We start from the raw sequence: 14,919 nt of genomic DNA on the forward strand, positions 1-14,919 counted from the left end.
TGTCAGAAAGGTCTTTTATTTAATTATTTCTTTCCCATAACATGTTCATGAGTACTAGTTATTATAAAAACACATTTTGACGTTATATATAAGAAATGTTGGCCTTCATCACACTCCGTACTGAGGTTACTCTCCAAGTGGGTTCGTAATGGCTATTATGAAGAAAATGCCCTTTCACTTATCCGTCCCTTTATTCTTAGTTTATTTCTCAATTTCAAATTCTCTCCGATTGACTGTCACATGTAGAAAACATTTTGTTTCACTGAGCCCCTAAAATATTCAATAAATAATTCAAACTAAAATTACATAATATGCTGCATACATAGTTTACCATGTTTACTGAAACAATATTCAAATGAACACAACACACGAAAAATGTGTACACTATACTATGGAATAAATGAAAATATTTATGCTTATTTATCATAAATATTCATAAATATTCCTGACAAAATATTAGCCACAGCTATAGTTAAAACAACATACCATTTCGTTAGGCCCATTTCACACCGTGTTTTCTCACACTTTGTCTCACTCATCAGGCATGTTGCCTCAAAGCACATTGTTCAACTGGTTCACAAACCAGAGTAACGTCCCTTTGCGTATGCAAGACATTTCACTCCTTAAATATCCGTATCTTGCTCTTACAATGGCCGTCCTATCGAAAATCGTATTGGAAACTCCAGGCGTCATGATGTGCTCAGTCCATGTGATACAAGTATCAGTGTTCACAGTATGGTACATGAGGAAGCTAATCTGGTCCACACTGAGTCATCAAAACTAAACACGTAAACACCTTGGTCAGAAGCAATAAACACACGGTCACGTCCGTTTACACAGATTCCACCTGGCATGGTAATATGATATGACCTAAGAATGTTTCTGACAAACTGTCCTGACTCCGTCAGATGGATGACTCTGTTTAGAGAGTAGTCTGTCACCAGGATGTCACCTGTGCTGGTACTTGTGATACCCAGGGGACCCTTCAGTGTTGTGTCTCCTGTCGGGCTGTAGGTGAACACCACATCTCCCTCGGGGGTCAAACACACGACACACTCGGTTCCACAGTCAGACACCAGGATGTTTCCTGTCCTCGTAGTACAGAGGAAGTTTGGATATTGAAAGATCTTGCTACCATAGTGGCGTGGACTGATTGACCTCAGCACGTTTCCAGTCATATCTAGGATATCAACACAGGGGGGAGACCGGGAACTAGCTGCTAGTGTTGATGGCGTCAGGGACGTTATGCCAAAGTACTGTTTGCTGGTTGTGATGGTTGACAGCAGCACCAGGTCAGGGTTGACTTCTACTGTTACGATCTGTTTGATGCTCAGGACAGTGACGGCCACCTGGTTGTGTGTCAACTTTGTCAGACTCCATGGTTGATCACCCAGACTGAGTTTACTATGACGTGTCTGGTTATTCCTGGTGAAGAAGGACTTCACACTCTCGTTGCTGCAATCTTCGACTACAACCGTATCTGTGCCATTCTCTACAACCACTGTCACGTCAATGGGAAATGGCACGTTACGGTCGCCTTCTACTGTGTCGTCAATGGTGTCCTGTAACACAGGGATAGCCTTCAGGTCCAGCACACCCTCATACAGGACCTCTATCTCACCCAGCTGTAGATCGTCCAGAGTTCTCCTCAGCTTGTCTGTGTCCTGTGTGAATGTGACCTTGGTTATTCTTCCTCTCTCCTTCACATCTGCGTCTCCGACAGCCTCCACATCACCCGCCTCTGATCCCTGATACATCTCATGCACATCCATGTCACACTCAGATTGTAGAGCCTGGTCTATCAGCTCAGCCTGTTGTTGGTACATCTGTACTGACATCTCCCCTGACTTAATGTCTGCTTTCAGTTGTTTGATGTGCTTGTCTGACATCTCTTTCAGTTCTTTCAGCAGTTTTCTTTCCTTCACCTTGATCTTTTCTGTGGCCTTCTTGCTCGTGGTCGTGATGCTGGATACAATTTCGGAATATCGTACAGTTTCCTCATCCACTTTCAACTCTTGTTTCTGCACCAGTGTTTCAATCCTATTTCGCTGCTTTAGGAAATCCTCTTTGGTCTTTGTCAATTTGGTTTTCATTGCAGGTATCTTTGACTCGATCGTGACAACTGAGTTACATCTTCTGTGGTAGAGGGTGCAACATTTGTGACAGGTTGCCAATTTACAATCTTCACAGAGCAGCTCTATGCATTCTTCCTTGTGTTCCCTGCACATGACCTTTCGCTTCCTCTTGACCTTGACCTCCCCTGACAGGTCATCGACGTCATGGTGTCGGGAGGATGGATTACGTCTGTGTATACGGGCACACCGCTCGCATAGTGCATCATCGCAGACAGAGCACCAAACAACAGCAGGAGTTGTCTCCCCTTCCTCTCTACAATAACTGCAGTTGGTAGTGTCTGGAAAAAAACATCCGTTCCATTATATTTTACTTATAAATGGACTTTAGTGTCGATAACTTGAAGCACAACATATCATGAATCAATGAACATGTATATATAATCAAACAACCATATTTTATCAGTGGATTGGACAAGGGATCTTTTATTCTTATTGTCATCTTTCATCCACCATGTATCAGAAATGATATGATTAAGATGTATGGAACCCTGCCTTGGGAAGATTACCTCATAAGGGCCTCTCCCTCCAACATAACCTGTTATACTACATATATATTGGTATTCAGTCTGTATTCATCGTATTCAATACTTTACATGACTGCCTCTACAGCTACACATATCCTGCTAGTTGACGGTTATCTCCTGAAACAGCAGATGTAAATTATGTACATCTGGTCAGTTGTTCAGGAGCCTTGATAGCTTTGGAACGGAGATTTTTCTGTGACGACTTCCCCAGTGAATAAGAGCAGTTGTTCGTTGAAGCTGGACCGTGGTTCATAGATTTTGGCAGATGTAAAACTAAAAGTATCCCTCGGCGTATCAGAGCCTTGACGTCTATTTCAAAGTAAATATGCTTTCAAAATGTGTTCCATTCAGTAAATAATATTGTGTGTGTAATAGAAACCGGTATTCATATCGTTGAACTTGGTGGATTCGTGAGAAAACTACAGCAGTTATTTGTTAACGTGAGACTGTGATTTATAGATTTTTGGTCGAGTAAAAGTAATGGTACATCTGACCTCTACAAAGTTGCTCATCTGACCTCTGACTTATTTCAAAGTTGCTCATCTGACCTCTGACCTATTTCAAAGGAAATATGCTTATACGCGTTTGTGTAGAGGGTGAGCGGTAGAATCATAGCGTTAAAGTTCGTAGCATTTATAGGCCCACATCCCACCACACCACACCCCAACCCACCTCACCCTCCACGACAGGTGAGATACATACCTCCAGCACCAACACTAACACAGCCCTCCCCACCCCACACACCCTCCACCACATGTATGACACATGCCCAAGGCACCACCACTAACACACACACCCATCCCCATCCCCTCACACACACACACACACACACACACACACACACACACACACACACACACACACACACACACACACACACACACACTCGACGACATATGAGATACATACCTTTGGAGCCAGGACCAAACGAGTCCAAGAGTCCTTGGATGACAAAGATAGGCTTGACGTCATCCGCCCACTCCTCCACTGGTCTCTCAGGGGCAGACACTTTCGTCATCTTGTTGCATAAGGGACAGAGGAGGGACTTAGCACTGATGGCTTCTGGTCTGGTTTTGGTATAGATGACGATACATTTTCTACAGAAGGTGTGATTACACACAAGTGTACAGGGATTATCAAACACCTCTGTGCATATTGTACAGGTCAGGAAATGTTCAGTCAGCTTCTGAGAGGTCGCCATCTGAAAGAGGCCAAGAACCATTGAAGTCCTTATCACTACATCCGTTGAATTAAACACGCCTATCAAAATATACCATGGAAACGAAGGTATTCGGCAAATAAAACAACACTCGGTTAAAAGGAAATGCGCTGTATAATTCCCTTACAAAATAGGTTTCCTGTGGTGAAAATGATTTGCATGTTTATTCATATGAAGTCGTCTAGGTATGAAAATATCTGAACTTTAAACTTGATTGTTTAGTGGAACATGGGTGGCCCAGTCGTGTAAGGTGCCGCAATTCGCCGTGCACTGAGTTGCGTCCCTTATGTCGTATGATCGTAGGAATCCCAGGTTGGTCCTGAGTGTGTCTGTCTGCAACATTGCCTTGATCACGGGTTTGGTGAACGTCTTTAACATGCGTAACTTCAGGATTTTCTCCCACAGAAGCTGACATTTGTTGATATAACTGTGATAATATTGTATACTGTCTCAGTCTTGTCGTCTGAACCTCAGATGCAATCTACACCAAGGCGTGCCTGACGGTGATGTGGAAACAAAATCGAGCGTGTCGCTGGACGCAGAACCGTGAGTTGTGCTCCCTCAACCTATTGCTTACGGATATGCCACTACTTAATCTCAAACCAGGTATTGTCCGTGTTCTTAATGGGGCAGTTTGGTGTCGATTCCTTAGATGCACCAACCGAATGTAGTGTCGTGTTGAGGACAACCGGCCCGTGGCAAGTCACGAGTGTTGCCCTACTGTAGATAACGTCTCAAACGAGTTGATATTGACTTGCGATTGACATTAAAATATCTGGCAACTTCGTTTGGCTTCTTTCCTGTTTGCAGCATACACACAGCCTGTAGACGTTGATTTTCAGCAAGACGTGGCATTGCGTAAGTGTTATTTACGTTTGAGCAAATGTGTTTTTATGACCACCCGATAGCTATACAATCAGTATGAGCTGTTAAAATTTTAAAAAAAACACTTGTGTAAGTGTAATACTCCCAACAAAGAGGGAAACATCCCAAATTGTACGCAGTGCTTAACATGCAAGTGCAAATTGTGAATCACGACAATCATGAGTATGTGTTGAAAGATGCGATATGTAATTTCAGAATAAAACTATTTCTACTGAACTTTATGAAGCACATTTACTTTTTTCCGTCAGTATACATTCAACCATTACATTGTAAAAATCTTGCATTCTGCTGGCGTCTGCAGCCGTATGGATAATAAGTAAAGCAAACCCTCAAACCCGACGGCCAGGCAATTTCAAACATTGTTTCTACGCCAGTCAGTAAAATATCAGAGTTATATCCTGGAGATCTATTCATTCTGGATCAGACAGTGGTTGATATAATGAGCAACGACGTCGGGGTACGGTGACGCAGACACTGAGTCTGACCACCCAATCCATTCAATCGCATGTTACAAGAAGCATGGGTTGCTGGGGATCAGTTGTACCCGGAACCGTTGTGACGATGTCTATTCGACAGATAACCCCACGAAAAACAGCATTACTATAGGATGGTATACAGAGAGCTACATCTATTTCATGTCTTCAGTATCAATTGAACTTGTTTGTGGGACCGTTACAATAGTCCAAGCAAGGCATAGATGATCTTTTACCTGATATATGAGTCATTTAGTATCAAGGTGATTATCAATAAAGATGTTTTGCACGAAGATTTGATTCCTGTAAATTCCAATTGTTCAGTTATAAATACAGCAGGTTTCGGTTTGAACTCTTCGCTTGGCCAAACAAATAGTTTCACTACATTACATGCACTAACAAACATTTCATGGTAGTATATACGTTCCCATGGTATTTGTATTACCACTCAGACGTCGTGTTTCAACCAGAACAATGATTAACCCGCTATCATGACCCAGTTATTCTATACCCATAACTGAAGTAGGAGAGGTTTAACTTCCGGGTTTGCCATGTACCCCACAGACGTGTACACAGACATCGCCACTGTCACTGCTATCAAGGTGGCATGGCCTGATGCAGTTGACAAGATACACATGTGCCAAACTGCAGGCATATATCAAGAAAGGTGTTTACCCAATATGAAGTCAACTCAGGGTGTAATGTGTGTAGCACATATCGGCGTCACTTAAGTTAGATCGCATTCACATTACAAATCAAATCGCAGACATATATACACACTGAATATCTAGCACCAGCCAGGAAAACACGAGGCAAATACACATCCATGCAACATTACCTTGCTGGTGACAAGAGTCTGGTGAACATAGCCCGAGAACTGAGTGAATATCTCGAAGTTTCACCTGGACACAATGACAACCTGTGTGATCCCCGCTAGTTGTGTGGGTGTGCAGAAAGTACGAAGTCCATGACATGTAGATGTGCGTCGGCAGTCAGTGGTTATCTTGGGTCAACAGTTTGTTCAAGGGTTATTAAAAAGGATAAGAATTGAGCATATTTTTTACATCATGCCAGTCAAACATGAATTTATACTAAATCTGAATAATCGATCTTTCAGCACCGATTTTCCAGTGTTACGTGTTATGTATGTGTTATATTCTAAAATTCCAGGTATTGGTTCTGGTCAGAATCACATTTTATTAATTAATTCTATAATTGTAACTAATTTAGCTTTCATTGTGATTTTGGATAAACAGATAATCTTCTTCAAAACCCGGAACCTTTGAACCATATCATTGTTATCAAGGTGGCATGAGCTAGTGTAGATGACAAGAAATCCCATATCTCGAGATGTATAAATGTGATAAATACTTATCTGGTCCTATTTATCATGCGTGCATGCATGCTCTGAACGAAGGTCTCTATTAAAGAGAGCTGCTGTCTGGTTTACAGATGGGCTAAGACTGCTTGCACATCACAAGAAACGTGTTCACCCAATATGAAGTCAACCTATGGTGTAATGTGTACAATCTAAGATATAACATTGTGAGAATATGTCCACAGCTCTGACCGGGACTATCCTTGTTAATAGATGTCGATACATAATCTTGTGTATGTATCTCTATATAATAATGATATTTTGCCTTATTTATAGTGCCAGTTCCTAAGGCCAAAATATGTTACACAAGATGCATTCAGACATTATCTGTAAGAAGAATCCTAAGTCTGATGTATAAACTGATATCATAAGTGTCTAATGTATTACCTAAAATCATAGTGAGTGAGTTGTGTTTAACGCCGCTTTAAACAGTATTCCAGTTTTATCACAGCTCGACAGCTTAATGTGGGAGGAAAGCCCCAAGTGATACAGGTCTCAGACGTTTACCACTTCGGTCAAACCCACGAGCATGAGTATGGTGCTGACAAACCGACAAACAAAATCGAGGCGAACCAGGATTCGAACCCCCAATCATGAGTTGCTGGCGTGCCCAAGGGACGCAAATCTGCACAACGAATAGCAGCGCCTTAGACGACTGGGCCGGCCACCCGTGACCCCCCTAAAATCATAAGTGACTGATCCGATCTATAGTACTTGAATCCTGTCACTTCTTCAGATGGAAAGTATTCCCTTATTGCAGTTACCACACATGATTGTACAGGACGACGATCATGTTTTATTAGCCTTCCATGGATCCATCTTGTAAATCGGCGGTATGCCACATAGCGATACGTTCTGTAAATTGAAAGGTTTTCTTCGATCTTGAAATGAGCAGTGTACATGACTAGTCTTCTTAATCGGGATTTGAACTTGTATAATATTGTAACCATACCGAAATAATTATCTTCAGATGTCAAAATTCATTGCTACTCGATCTTTGTTATTATGGCCAGCACCTCTTTGTGAAGTTTGTGTTCACGTTGTATTAATTGAGCACTTTTGTATGTTAAAAGATGGTATGCAAATAAATTATTCTCACCTTCAATTTTGTGCTAGTTATTCCTTTACTTGATCGTAGGTCTTTAATTGGAACTGATCACACTTTTTTCACTCGCTGACAGTTTAGAAGAATATCTGATGCAGCACAATGATAAGGAAATGTCAATATTAATCTATGCAGCCGTATTTACTATGGTTATAGTTTTAAGCAGCAGTAAAGAAGTAACCTACTTGAATTGGTTTGTTATCGTCTTGTGGGCCTGCAAAGCTGACTAATTCCAGGAACGCCAACTGTAGGACTGTATGTTGGTGAAATTGACTGAGAATCCTTCATGTTGAGTTTTCCATTTTCTCTCTCGCCCCAGCAGAAAATGCCAGTATTTGGACTCAGTTCGGGTGACATGGCCATGCTGTTGCCACACTCACACCTATCAACAAAATTATGATCTAGCTAATAATATGCAAACCTATAATTTTGTCGTGGTACAGTTCCCTTAAAATAACAGTATTATTTTATTTTTGAAATTCACACTTAAAGTTCATAACTATTTTACATTTTATGTATCCCTATATTGTAAATTTATATTCCACAATAAGTATCACAACAGCTTACCGATCTTTTAGACTTCTATGGAAATTGAAAATGTAATAAAATTGAACTTCGATGCACTATAACCATGCTTTTCCTCCGAAAACATGGATATTCTACACTAACGAATTTATGGCATGTGTATTGACTGACATAATGTTATTTCACAGAAAAGTTTATCTCCGTATTCGAACCTTCTCTTGGGTACATAAGAAGTGATATAACACATGCAATTATGCAGGTCTTAAAGATCTTAGAATCATTTACTTGTATCTTGCAGTTTGATCATTTACTGTGCAATACAGAAGTGGCTTAGCATATTGGCCTAACATTACAGTAATTATTACTGCATTTGTTACCGTGACAGCTGAAACATTGATTATCTAATCTGTTTTCAGGAAAATTTGGTACACAAGTGACTAGCATGCCAATGTGTATGAGGCATATCAGTTCCCATGGTTAAATACACACCTTCACCTTCATAGAGGGTGTAGGTACATTGTCATAGTAAACATTCAGATTTGGAAATGATGTGTGACCACCGAAATGTCAGTTTAATAATGTGTTGAAGTGGATCCTACCACTGCTAAGGAACGCGTGTCTGCACAGCTGCACCTCATGTACCCAGGTGTCAATATATTCCGGCAACGTGATGCAGTCACGTGCTGGGGGCATGTTGTCACTTGTGTTTCAATCCTTGCCAAATGTCAAGCTGTCAGATTTTAACTAAAAGTATGACGTGTTAGCTCACCTGAATGACAGTCAGTGTTTTGCCATATTGTGAATTTTGACCTCCCTTTTACTTTTGTACTAAATTCTCTCAAAATGTGATTTCCCGCACTGTAGACCTCATGTCCTCAGATACAAGTTGACAGAGAAGCTGCCATGGCCGCTTTGTTGAAAACATGTATTGCTACTGCTCAAAATGTAATGGGATCCTCCTAAATCCTCCTTGCTAACATGTTAAGCTGTTGACTACATATCCAGGTGAGCTAAATATCAGGTGAGCTACAAACCAGGTGAGCTGGAGAGCATGGCATTCTTTTCAACTAAATCGTCACCGTGTCTTAATACAAAACATTGATGCTGACATATTTCTGTGTCAGTGTTGCACATATACAGAAACAGTTCCAAATCTGCAGGATGAGTCAAGATGTGAATTCTCTCCCCTAACAGATGACATTGTGTCTTTGTGTCCCTTGAGGACATCTCTAACAAGGGGTACTGTAATACAATATAGTGTATGCAGTCGTGCTTCAAGACCATGCTGTTGCTGTGTAGTCCATTATTTTATTGGGAGGTCCATTACTTTATTGGGAGGTCCATGATAATATTGGTAGGTAGTAGAAGAACACAACACTTTCATGAAATAAATATTTGAATGCAATAGTACCAGCTTTGTTGATACTCCACCAGGTTACACACCAGTCCAGTAATGGCTGCCTACCATGTGTAGCTGAAGTTTACTGACATAGGACTTTTAGGCAAGAAGCAGGCATCGCAATGGGCACCCATTGTGCTCCCCTTCTTAGCCAAAGAAGTTTGATTTCAGCTTCAGGTAGAACGGTGATCTGATATCGTTCAATAACGGCCAATTCGCCTTCCTATCCATTAGTTTATCCATCGGAGCAACAAATAAAGGAGACCATGCCATGGCATCTGTTGACATGCCAAACTTCAACTCGACCATCTTGTGTCCTGTAAATTAACTTTCAGGGCAGCGTAATGATAGCCATCGAGGATATTCAACGGATGAATGGAATCTCGTTTCTGCACACGACACCAATCTCGTGTGACACCCAGTGATGCTAACGATATATTGTTGATGTACGTCTGCGTTCGTGGTTGTGGATTCATCGCTCACTGGCTACCGTTAAGTAACAGGGTTCACATATTGTGCCGATGCAGACTCATACCCAGGTCCTCGGTGTGACGAGCCAACCCTGTACCCACTGAAAGCTACCCCTACGGCAGTTACCAGAGGACCTGGAGCGTCCGACCATAAGATTGCGAGTTTGCAAGGATGCTGTCAAACAATGCACTGAAATTTCCATACAAATACATGATGTACCATTCTGTGTCCGTAATGTTCGACAAACTGTTTTAATGATTTGTCCCGATTTTCATTAGGACCTAAACGTGAGGCTGCCATGACGTCATCGTCATATATTTATACCATTGAAGTCAACGGGTTCAAAACGGGAGAGCAGAAGGTTGGTGGTTCGATCCCCTGGCCGCATAATACCAAAAGACTCTAAAAGATGGCATTTCTTGTTACCCTGCCTTGCGTCCGGCTTCAAGGGGATAAAATAATAATATCTCTGAGTGGAGTATCAATGCTAAACTGCAGCTTGGTATCTCAGAAGGCTAACACTAAAAACATGACATAAGTCCGCACAATACATGTTTCCACACGCGCACATCACTGTGAAGGGAAGTAATCTTGTACGCTACATTAAACCCCATTTCACCTCATCCCACAGTGAAATAGATGCATGGTTATGCATTAAATATATATAATTGACCACCACGACAAAGTTATATTCTACGATTGGCCGGGCACGGGCCACCCAGACGTTTAAGGTGCAATACACAGTGCAGAGGGTTCCGGAGACCCATGATCGTGGGTTCGAATCCGTGATACGTTCTGATATGTTTACATACCTGTGTTGGTAAACTACTGTTTAAAGTGGCGTAAAATCATACTGACTCACTTCTTAAAGTATGGAAGTATGAATCATTATGGATGTCAATAGAAGCCGTTTCTGAAATTACCAGTTGTCCAAAACAGAGCCTGCATTAACTTTAAAAATATATGCAGGGATCAAATTTCAGGTCTATCGACATTTTTTAATATCATGTAAAAGTAAAATTAAAAAATTAATGACCGTCCACCACACGTCTACCTCTTGGCAATACTGATTACTTCACAATACGATCGTGGGTTCGTGGGTTTCACAAACTTAACAAATGTCTCAGGTCTGCATCACTCCTGGCTCTCCTCCCACATGAAGATAACATGACGTTATATAACTGATATACTGTTCAAAGTGGCATAAAATCCATATGTTGATATAGATCAAATATCAGGTCAATCAACGTTTATTTTTATAATATGTCCCAGTAAAGTCAACACTTGTATGACCGTCTACGGGAAATAGAAGTCTAAAGACATATAATAAATGTTCACAAAACGCAATACATCGTTTCATTATGTCGTCACTTTGGGTTTGCAATGTTTCAAAATTTCTAGGTACTGACACACCCCACACAGGTTGACACAAAAACCAGCTCTGTCTGTACATCGCCTTCACGACCTCTCCCTCACACGACGACCCCTGGTTGTTCTGTAAACAAGCACCCCCTTTAGACTCCACCACATGTCTGCCTGGAGGAAGGTGAACCGACGTCTTGGCAGTCCTGATTACTTCACTCTGTTGATGGAGTTTGAGATAGAAACATGTACAGGTCTGGTATCGGAGATATGTTTAACACAAGTGTACGTTTATGTATCGTGTTCTGTTGATGTAGTTTGAGATACACACATGTACAGGTCTGGTATCGGAGATATGTTTAACACAAGAGTACCTTTATGTATCGTGTTCTGTTGATGGAGTTTGAGATACACACATGTACAGGTCTGGTATCGGAGATATGTTTAACACAAGAGTACCTTTATGTATCGTGTTCTGTTGATGGAGTTAGAGATACACACTTGAACAGGTCTGGTATCGGAGATATGTTTAACACAAGAGTACGTTTATGTATCGTGTTCTGTTGATGTAGTTTGAGATACACACATGTACAGGTCGGGTATCGGAGACATGTTTAACACAAGAGTACGTTTATGTATCGTGTTCTGTTGATGTAGTTTGAGAAACACACATGTACAGGTCTGGTATCGGAGATATGGTTAACACAACAGTGCGTTTATGTATCGTATTTATCTTTATCTTTATTTACTGTGAGACATGCATGTGTCTGAAAGAGCCTAAATTATATCTCGACATCCATAAGGCAACTTGTGGATAATCAGTATCATTCTGTTTTGGGCTTTTATGGATCCTTCCTAAAGATGACAGGAACCTGGGAGAGTTCTACAGACATATGTATGCCGCAAGTGGTCAGTGTTTACATGTAAACACCTTAATAACTCCTTTGCGACTGAGACAAACATACACGTGGCCATGTCCGTCTACGCACACCCCTCGAGAGTAGTTAATACCGTCCTGTTGTGTCAGTATGCTTCTGACAAACTGTCCTGACTCCGTCAGATGGATGACAATGTCAAGATAGTAGTCTGTCAACAGGATGTCACCTGTGCTGGTACTTGTGATACCCCGGGGAGACTTCAGTGTTATGTCTCCTGTAGGGCTGTAGTTGAACACCACATCTCCCTCGGGGGTCAGACACACGACACGCTTGGTTCCACCGTCAGACACCAGGATGTTCCCTGTCCTCGTGATACAGAGGTTGACGGGAATTTGTAAGATGTTGTTACCATTGTGGAGTAGACTGATTGACCTCAGCACGTTTCCTGTCATATCCAGGATGTCAACACAGGGAGGAGACTGGGAACTAGCTGCTAGTGTTGATGGTGTCAGGGGCGTTATGCCCAAGTACTGTTTGCTGGTTGTGATGGTTGACAGCAGCACCAGGTCACGGTTGACTTCTACTGTTACAATCTGTTTGATGTTCAGGACAGTGACGGCCACCCGGTTGTGTGTCAACTTTGTCAGATTCCATGGTTTACCACCCAGACTGAGTTTACTGTGGCGTGTCTGGTTATTCCTGGTGTAGAAAGACTTCACACTCTTGTTCGTCCAGTCTGTGACTACAACTGTATCTGTGTCATTCACCACCATCACTGTCACGTCACACGGGGATGGTCTGTTACTGTCGCCTGCTACTCTGACGCCAATTGTGTCGTGTAACACAGGAGTAGCCTTAAGGTCCAGCACACCCTCATACATGATGTCTATCTCTCCCAGCTGTAGATCGTCCAGAGATTTACTCAGCTTGTCCGTGTCCTGTCTGAATGTGACCTTGGTTATTTTTCCTCTCTCCTTCACATCTGCGTCTCCGTAAGCCTCCACATCACCAGCCTCACATCCCTGATACATCTCATACACATCCATGTCACACTCAGATTGTAGAGCCTGGTCTATCAGCTCAGCCTGTTGTTGGTACATCTGTACTGACATCTCACCTGACTTAATGTCTGCCGTTGTCCGATGTGTTTGTCTGATATCTCTCTCAGTTCATCCAGAAGTTTCTGTTCCTTGAGTTTTATCCTTTGTATTGCCTTCAGACTTGCAGACTTGATGTCGGATTCCGTCTGTGAATGTTGAAGTATTTCTTCTGCCATCACTGATTTCTTTTTCTGCACCTCTGTGTTTCGTTTGTGTCTTCTCCTTGACAATGTATCTTTGATCTTCACCAGCTCTGTCTTCACAGCCATCATTTCCGACTCGAGTGTGACGACCGAGTCACATTTCCTGTGGTAGATAGTGCAGCATGTCTGACAAACAGCTTTCTTACAATCTTTACACAGATATTTGATAGTTTCGTCCTTGTGCTTTTTACATGTCACCTTGTGTCTTCTTCTGACCTTGACCTCGCCGGAGAGGTCAATGACTTTGTGTTTCCGTAACGACGGGATGCGGTTGTGAGCTCCAGTACATTTGTCACAGAGTGCCTCATCACAGACCGAGCACCAAACAACAGCTGGAGTTGTCTCCCCTTCCTCTCTACAGTAGCTGCAGGAGGCTGTATCTGCAAATGTATATTAATCTTCAATGTGGTGTGTGTATTGAGAGGAGAAGAGGAGCCATCTAGATGTGGTGTATTTCAACCATTATTCTATTTTCACTACAATGTATTTTCTATGTTATTTGTTGAATCTACATCTGTCCAAGTTCTTCTCCAATATTCACACAGCTCATGTGAACTTGATGATATTGTTACTGCAGACATTGCCACCATGTAAGATGAGTATGTTACTACTATGAATTCATACTGTCAGAATTTCTGCAAATACACCAAAACCACCATGGACAAACGTGAAACAACAATAATAACAAGTATCACATTAAAACATACACCTTCCTGTGCAGAAATACGTATAGGTACAGTTCTCAGTTAAATTTACTTTTTGTATATCAAATCTCACTAAATTAGATTGCAGCCTGTTCAGAAACAACCACTATGGTACCTTTAGATGCCGGACCAAACAAGTCCAAGAGTCCCTGGATGATAAAGATTGGCTTGACGTCATCCGCCCACTCCTCCACTGGTCTCTCAGGAGCGGACACTTTCGTCATCTTGTTGCAGAATGGACAGACAAGGGACTTGGCACTGATGGCTTCTGGTCTAGTTTTGGTGTAGTTGACGACACATTTTCGACAGAAGCTGTGATTGCACACAAGTGTACAGGGATTATCAAACACCTCTGTGCATATTGTACAGGTCAGGAAATGTTCTGTTAGTTTCTGAGAGGTCGCCATCTGAAAGATTGGAAGAACATTTTACACAATACATATACCTTATAAATTAGCCTTCATTATATGAATATATATCCAAGTAGATTCACGTGATACGATTCTTGTTCAAAAGTGGTTTGATCAAGGTTACAACATATGACGTACAAATTTCGCT

General features: G+C 41.7%; 3 protein-coding genes across 4 annotated transcripts in view; all 3 read right to left on the reverse strand.

Annotated features, from left to right (window-relative positions):
• The window catches only part of LOC124151607 (E3 ubiquitin-protein ligase Midline-1-like), an 18,276-nt gene continuing 3,357 nt past the window's right edge, over positions 1-14,919 (reverse strand). The window contains exons 1-3 of one of the 2 annotated variants that reach the window (XM_046524184.2): positions 6,075-6,246; positions 3,569-3,860; positions 1-2,413 (exon numbers count right to left, since the gene is read on the reverse strand). In XM_046524184.2, the coding sequence (XP_046380140.2) occupies positions 729-2,413; positions 3,569-3,860 (1,977 nt within the window). In that variant the 5' untranslated portion in view covers positions 6,075-6,246 and the 3' untranslated portion in view covers positions 1-728. Of the gene's footprint in view, positions 2,414-3,568; positions 3,861-6,074; positions 6,247-14,919 lie in introns of those variants that run through there. The other variant, XM_048397391.1, reaches the window with a different exon arrangement.
• Positions 11,349-14,919, reverse strand: part of LOC125381146 — a 16,566-nt gene continuing 12,995 nt past the window's right edge. Inside the window, exon 3 of the mRNA XM_048397392.1 lies at positions 11,349-13,471. Coding sequence (XP_048253349.1) covers positions 12,387-13,471 — 1,085 coding nt within the window. The 3' untranslated portion in view covers positions 11,349-12,386. The remainder of the gene's footprint in view (positions 13,472-14,919) is intronic.
• The window catches only part of LOC125381147 (E3 ubiquitin-protein ligase TRIM56-like), a 16,078-nt gene continuing 14,588 nt past the window's right edge, over positions 13,430-14,919 (reverse strand). Inside the window, exons 2-3 of the mRNA XM_048397394.1 lie at positions 14,477-14,768; positions 13,430-14,037 (exon numbers count right to left, since the gene is read on the reverse strand). Coding sequence (XP_048253351.1) covers positions 13,430-14,037; positions 14,477-14,768 — 900 coding nt within the window. The remainder of the gene's footprint in view (positions 14,038-14,476; positions 14,769-14,919) is intronic.

The sequence above is a fragment of the Haliotis rufescens genome, unplaced genomic scaffold, assembly GCF_023055435.1.
Source record: "Haliotis rufescens isolate VD_foot unplaced genomic scaffold, xgHalRufe1.0.p SCAF_17, whole genome shotgun sequence".
Taxonomy (NCBI): Eukaryota; Metazoa; Mollusca; class Gastropoda; order Lepetellida; family Haliotidae; genus Haliotis; species Haliotis rufescens.